Source organism: Gymnodraco acuticeps, unplaced genomic scaffold (assembly GCF_902827175.1).
Source record: "Gymnodraco acuticeps unplaced genomic scaffold, fGymAcu1.1, whole genome shotgun sequence".
NCBI classification, from domain to species: Eukaryota; Metazoa; Chordata; class Actinopteri; order Perciformes; family Bathydraconidae; genus Gymnodraco; species Gymnodraco acuticeps.
In genome coordinates, this window is record NW_022989931.1 from 591,124 (window position 1) to 598,489 (window position 7,366).

General features: G+C 40.3%; 1 protein-coding gene across 1 annotated transcript; it reads left to right on the forward strand.

Moving 5' to 3' along the window:
* The first annotated feature begins 1,816 nt into the window (after nt 1-1,816).
* LOC117542332 (zinc finger protein 501-like) lies at nt 1,817-7,163 on the forward strand. Its single transcript, XM_034209942.1, has 2 exons — nt 1,817-2,142; nt 5,087-7,163. The coding sequence occupies exons 1-2, from the start codon at nt 1,941-1,943 to the stop codon at nt 6,145-6,147; spliced, it is 1,263 nt and encodes a 420-aa protein (XP_034065833.1). The 5' UTR covers nt 1,817-1,940; the 3' UTR covers nt 6,148-7,163.
* Nucleotides 7,164-7,366: the final 203 nt, after the last annotated feature.

The window sequence follows — 7,366 nt, forward strand, 5'->3', positions numbered from 1 at the left end:
CAATTCTGAGGTACTGTACTAACTTTGAGTACTTCCTTTTTATACTTATTTATTTAGCCAGAAGCCTATATATTCAAATAATGTTTGAGCTTGTGTTCCACTTTTGTAATGCATTCCAGATTCTTATTTGAATAATATATATGGTCTTTTGTATTTTGATGTTTATCTAATAAAAAAAGTGAAGAGAAAGGCAGGAACATATGGAAAATAATTATGCAAAAGGAAAGACTTTAATATAAAATGTATAGGTAATTACTTTCAAATTCAGAATTCGATGCAGTGACGTTTCATGTTTCCTGGAAATGAGTTCAAGTTGTTGTTTTGAGGTTTATTTCACCAACAGGCTTGCCTTGTGTAAGTCTCTAATAGGAGTATAGGCAGTCATAATGAAAAATTACAGACGGGAGTGAGAGTGAGAGGAGAAATTCTGCATATTTTTATTCCAGAGCTTAAATCAACCCTAAAATCCGAGTCAATCAAAGGATGTTTCTTGTTTCACAGATGGCTCAGAAGTGTCAGAAGAGATTTTTCCGCTCGGCAGGAGAGGAATCCCAAAATGGAGCCACAGCAGAGCCAAGATCAGAAACTCCAGCTGATCAAAGGGGAAGACGCTGGAGGCCTGCTTTCACCAACTGTCAGACCCCTTCATCACACTGCTCTACTGCTTCAAATCTAAATCAATTAAAAGAAAGGGGACGTTTGTCAGCTTGACTCAAGCTTTTTACAGTCATAGAGCCCCCTGTCAGGCTGCTGCTTTTTCTCCAGAGGGCCTCCGCTCATAGCGACTGTCTTGGGAAATATATTTGAAGCCAAATAAAGTGTATCTGATTATTTATTTTGTCTCACTAAGGCAAGGCAAGGTACGTTTATTTATTTCAACACAAGGCAATTCAAAGTGCTTTACAAAAATGAAAGACATTAAGAGCATTAAGAAACATATACATACAGTACAGCCTCTCCGGTTGATATTCTGGGCTCTCTCAATGAAAACATCCTCCCCTCTGTCATGAACCTTGGAGTGACCTTCACTAGCACTTTTAAATTCGACAAGCAGGACAGCACCGTAGTCAAATCCTGCTTTTTTTTAAATAAGACTTGGCCAAGACCAAGTCCTATTTATCTTTTAAAGACCTAGAAAGGGTTATTAATGCCTTTGTTACCTCGGGACTGGACTATTGCAACGCTCTATGTGGGTATGGACCAGGCCTCAATTAAACGCCTGCAGCTAGTCCAAAACGCAGCGTCTTCTGACTGGCCACAAAATGCGTGACCCCATCACCCCAATTCTGGCCTCAGCCTCGCTGGCTTCCAATTCGGTTCAGAATTGATTTAAAACTCCTTTTATTTGTTTTCAAAGCCCTAAATGGGCTGGCACCGCCCTATATAGCCGATCTCCTCCATCGCTACACCCCAGCCAGAGCTTTAAGGTCTGCTGACCAGCTGCTACTGATAGTGCCCAAGATCAGGCTCAAAACCCGAGGGCACCGAGCCTGTGTGCAATTCTACTCCTCTTTGCATTATTTTCTATAATGTATTTAAGAAAAATCACAACAATGGTGAAAAGCAATGATGTTTGTACTGTAGGCTACGAGTGCCCAATCTATATTTTCTACTTTTACCAAAGTAAGATAATAATAAAGTACAGTTTCAGACTCAATATTTGTTGAATACACTATTTTTTTCATTATGTTTTTAAAAGTGCTACGTTTTAATTATTGGTAAAAAAAATCAGAATTAGGTTTGGAGTTATTTTCTACAGTAGCGTAACAAAGCTAGTGGGACGTTGACCCGGAAGTATTAACTAACGCCTGCCAATCAAGTTGGACGGTTGGACAGCATTTTTTCCAAAGCAAGTCGTTGTTTGCCACTGGCATTTAGTTCTTTATTTAAAACGTTCTGGGTGACCCTTCACATTATCTGCCAACGGTAACCGGAGCGCCATGATGTCGGCGACGCTGCTGCTCAGGCTGCGGGTCAGCGAGCGACTGGAGGCGGCTGTAGAGGAGATCTTCGGACTGGTGGAGAAGACGGTTTCGGAGTGTCAGGAGGAAGCTGTTCGCAGCAAGAGAGAAACCCTCCAGCTGAGAAAGCAGATCGAGCAGCTGACCGTCCTGAAACCGACGGTTGTATTATACTGTGCAGGTTGGTTTCATCAGACTTAGCATCAATGCTACGTTAGCTTCTCGCCGGTTGCCATATGGAGGGCCGGCCCTGACCAATTTGCTGCCCTAGGCAACATTTTAGCTGGCGCCCCCCCTCCCCCCCACCCCAAAAAGCAGACACTCACTATCCGGGCCGGCCCTGACCAATCTGACCAAGGCAAGATTTTAGCTGGCGGCGCCCATGCACTTTTGGGGGACAGTGAACATTTCAACAGGTTTTTGATATAATACAAATTCAAGTTAGATACCGTTATTAATCAGCTATAAGCTTGAGTTTGTTTGAACTTATTCATTATAATTATTGTACAAAATGGTATAAGAATTAGGGATGCACGATAATTATCGGTCCGATATTAGGAATTATGACGTCATCCCGATAAACCCGATACCAGTATTAATAGCCCCGATAATATACAATATATTTTTTGGGTAAAAAAAAAGAAAAAAATACTGCGGTGTGGGTGGATTGGGATGAGGGGCGCTTGTTTTTCACTCGGCTCCTCCCATTTTGCCAGTACTGTGGTATTAGTGGTTTAGGAAGAGGGGAGTTCTTCACAAATCCAGCGCTCCCTAACTCATGCCTGGCTGTGACGTAAATGGTGTGCGGCCGTGAAGCCAGGACAGTAAACAAACATGTCGTCGGTGGTATATGGGCATTGGAGCTATGTGCAACTCAAGGCATATGCTCGAACGGGAGCTGCCTGGACGCTGCAATCATGTTGCGCACTATCCGTGCTGAGTGTGCTGACTTTTCGTACAATGTCCCACTGTCTGGCTTCCTGCATAAAGTCAAGTGCTCGGCGCAGTTGTGGCGAAATGTCGCTCCTCTGTTTTCATTTAAACAGCTCCGTATATCCGTTAGCGCAGCTAGCTAGCACCAGATGCTAACAACAACAATGCACGTAAGGTCTCTCTCTCGCTCGGGCCACACATACACACACCCTCCCGGTCCTCCAGATGGCCAGTCGGTGCCTGCCGGTGAGCGTGGAAGTGTGGTCTGCCACAAGCGGGCGGCAGGAGCGGGGCTGTCAGCATCAGCTTGTAGATGGTATTTTAAACTCGATGCGCTCTGAAACTACGGGGCGGCGAAGGACAAAAAATACACATGCGTTAATCGCGTTAAAATAATTAGTGGCGTAATTTTTTTTTTATTATCGGTATCGGTCTTGAGAAGCAGGAAGTTATCGGTATCGGTTTCAAAAAACCAATATCGTGCATCTCTAATAAGAATGCAAACATTAAGATCTGTTCTGTTTAAATTGATTATAGTTTATTATCAATTCAGGTTAAGAAACTAGTGTTGCTTGCATCTTATTTTAAAGGCATTTCTTTTTATACTCTACTAAAATGCAAAAAAAAGAAAAGGGTTTGATTCTATTAATTTTGTCTTTTTTATTGCACTTTGGCAGCAGATTCCTGTGTAGCTTCAGATCTGAGTTGTCTTATTAGTAAGTCTAATTTATACTTTTGTAGCAACACTATTTTTATATAATGGCAAAGAAAGGGTTCAGAGTCTTTTCTTTTTTCCTGTGTCATATGTGGCAGCACTGTTCAATGTTTCTTGAAAACATTACCCACTGTAGTGACGTGTGAATAAACTCCAACTCTGTATCAACAACACTGTTGTGTAACTTCAGTTAAATACTTGTATGTGTGTAGATTAGAAAGAGGTAAGATAAAGGATCTGCAGTATTTTATGAAGTATTCATCGTACAAAGGTCAGTTTTATACAAGTAGTGTGTATTTACCTGGTAGTAGGCTGTCAGTAATGGCTACGCCTCTCTATTTGGACTGGTAGATCTCGGCAGACTGGCAACTTTAAAAGTAGCTCTCGGTTCAAAAAAGGTTGGGCACCCCTGCTATAAGAGAATAGATGAAAATCTATTCTCTTATTTTTTTATAACTATAATGATCATATAAAGGTGTGCCTTTACCTCATTGAGCTGAGGTTATCAGAGCCGCTCAGTCTTTCAGGAGAGAGCTCTCTAAAGCTCTCCCCCCCCGTGGCCGCTTACACGGTAAATTCCAATGTTAATAAAAGCTGTATAAGTTTTTTGGGAGTTTAATTTATTTTAAATGACCACAAATACAAAATTAAAACCTATAATTGCACACTGAAACCATTATTTAAAAAAAAAGAACTATTTCACATAAACCTCTGGTTTTTACTGGGGGGGGGGGGGGTGCGTGGCGCCATAGTTTATGGGCGCTGTACGCAATATTGGCGTAGTTCTGTTAGTATAAGATAATAAGATGTAATTTGTTGATCCGAAATTGTGTTTTGAAATAAAAAATATATATTTTTAATTTCTAACTTTTTTTTTCAATTCAATTTTCGGCACCCCCCATAGATTGATGTGCCCTTAGCATTCGCCTATACTGCCTATGCCAAAGGCCAGCCATGGCCATATGGTTGTAGAGACCGAGGTTTTAGGTTCGATTTTCGACAGACATTCGCTCCGGAATTTTACCTATTATTATTATTATTATTATTGCCTTATCATTTACCAAATGATCTACACAAAGAAAGTCAATCTACTCAATAAGTTGATTTTGAGTATTTATTACGATCAAACAAACAAGCTATCTGCAGAAAGACCCAAAATCACATAATTTGAGAGAAAATAGTTTCAAATGGTTCAATAGGTGTTGTGTGACCTGTTGAACTTTGTACAATAGCTTCCACTTTATTAAACCCATGACCTCAAAATCAATGCAGTATTGTATTAGACGAGTAGGGTACACCTCCTATTATTGGATCTATTATTTATAAATTAGCAAGACTTAGTACAAAAAAATACATGGTGTTGAAAAAATCCAGTAAGCTATAATATTAAATTGCTAAAGTTTAACGACTGTATGCAACACTTAGATAATAATATTACTGAGTTGACAGATTATAACATGTGTCCTCTGTACTTTAGATGCCCAGCCGGTCCCTGCGCTTCCTGTTCTGGAGGAAATGGAGATCCAAGAGCAGTTAGAACAGAAGGAAGCGTATGAGTGTTTCAGCCCAGACACGGAGGCTGATTCTTCAAACATTGGTGAATCAGAACCTGTCCCTAGTGAGCTGCTCACATGCTCCACAGCTGAAACTTTGAGTGTAAACCAAAGCATGAAAGAAGAGGGGAACAAAAGAGATGGATCACCGTTGCCTTCACAGAGTCATAGCGCTGAGGTCTTTAAGGAACTGCATCCGCCTCCGAGAGACCAAACGTATTGTCGTCTTTGTGGTGAACGTTTCACGAGGGATGTTCATCTTAGAAAGCATGTAGAAGAGAGCCACAAAGGGAACAAGGCCTTTAAATGCCTGGAGTGCAACAAGGAGTTTGATCAAAGGCACCACCTTATTATGCATATAAGAATTCACACAGGGGAAAAACCATTTGCTTGTGATTACTGTGACAAATCCTTTGTTCAAAACTCTACTCGTGTTGTTCACATGAGGTTGCATACTGGGGAAAAACCGTATTACTGTAACAATTGTGAGAAAAGTTATCACACAAGTAATCATTTCAAACTTTGCGAAATGAGGAAAAAACGCAAAATGGCAAAAGAAAAGAGGAATGTAGGTAAGGTTAACAAAAATAAGGAGTTTAAATGCCTTGAATGCAACAAGGAGTTCAATCTGAAGCACCAGCTGGTTATGCATACAAAAGTTCACTCTGATGAAAAACCCTTCAGTTGTAACGTGTGTGACAGAACTTTCAGATACAAGTTCAATTGCCTTTCTCACATGAGACGGCATACTGAAAAAAAAACATTTATTTGTGACAAATGTGGCAAGAACTTTGTGTGTAGCAAACATCTTGCATTGTGCACAGGGACAGAAAAGAAAAGCACAGATAGGTCCATTCGGTGTCCAACATGTGGCAGAACTTTTTACACAGATGCAGACCTGAAGGTGCATGTGCAGGTTCACGAGTCATGGAAACTACACATCACTGAGAAACAGCAAGGACAGAACTTAGAAGAAAAATCTTAAAACTGTGTGAGAATGTGTCTGTGTGAAAGTACTAGGATCGGCCTGGGTTATCTTTGAACTCTCACTTAAAGGTAGGGTAGGTAAGAATGTAGAAACCAGCTTGAGTGCGCTAGAATTTGAAACTACGCAGCCGAAAAAATATGCCACTTCCTTACAGAGCCCCTCCTCCAACACACACGAATGCGCACATGACCAATGAGGCCACGAGATAAGTTTGTGAACAGATGGAAGGCTGACAGGCAGGTAGGCCATCCAGTTACTTTAGCCGGGCCGGCTCAGATGATTGGTCGTGCTTTTTACAGCGCCACGGCTTCCACAGAGGACATTTTTTTTACTGTATTTATTGTCAAAGCATTTAATGTATTCATTGCTATCGGGATGTTAAGAGCATTCCATGGAATATAACAAAAAGTGTTTCTGAAGTTAATTACCTACCCCACCTTTAAGGACTGTATTTGCTGAAAGGTGAACCAGTGTATGGTATCTAGCAAATCAATTTTTTCCAGATTGGTTGAAAGCTTAATAATTTTGATTTAAATGTGATATATTTTGTTATTCTTTATACTTTAGGTTTAGACCTGGTAGGTACTTCAGTATCATTTAGTTCCTTGTTCAAATAACACATTCATAACATCCTCAGTAACTCTGGGGTTGGGAACTCTGGGGTCACTGGTTCAAGTTCCCAAATGGAAAAAAGTATGGATTGGACTCTGAGGTGCTAGTTGACCAGTTTACCTCCTGTTTACTGCCGAGGTGCCGTTGACCAAGGCACCAGGCTCCTAACACTAGGATTGGTTAAATGCATGCAGACACTAAATTTAACAGTGCATGTCATTTGTATAATAAAAGTTCCAAATTGTTTCATGCCAATACTTCCTGTTTCTTGATTTATTTTTTCCATTGTCTTGATTGTTTCCACATTTACAGGCACAAAGACGTAAACTGACATGACAGCACTTAATACAAAGGAGTCCAAAACTTAAAAAATGTATATATAATAAAAAAGGTTACTCTTCCTCATCGGTTCAGTTCTTTAGACATATCCTAATGTGTTTGTTTGATAAGCATGTTTTTTGTATTGCAAAAACAAAATGCATTAGTTTGTCAAAGGTGTTTTGTATTTGCAAACCGTACTGTGTTTGTTAATTCAGTGGGCATTAAAAAGAAAACATGTTTAGTTTGTGTAGTTTTTGGCAGGAAATTAGCTCCATAGATAAGG

What these genes read in the sequence shown, in the direction of transcription:
- LOC117542332 (XM_034209942.1), top strand. Translation starts at nt 1,941, where the DNA reads ATGATGTCGGCGACGCTGCTGCTCAGGCTGCGGGTCAGCGAGCGACTG. An exon ending in GGTTGTATTATACTGTGCAG is followed by an intron (nt 2,143 to 5,086) that starts GTTGGTTTCATC and finishes TCTGTACTTTAG; the next exon opens with ATGCCCAGCCGGTCCCTGCG.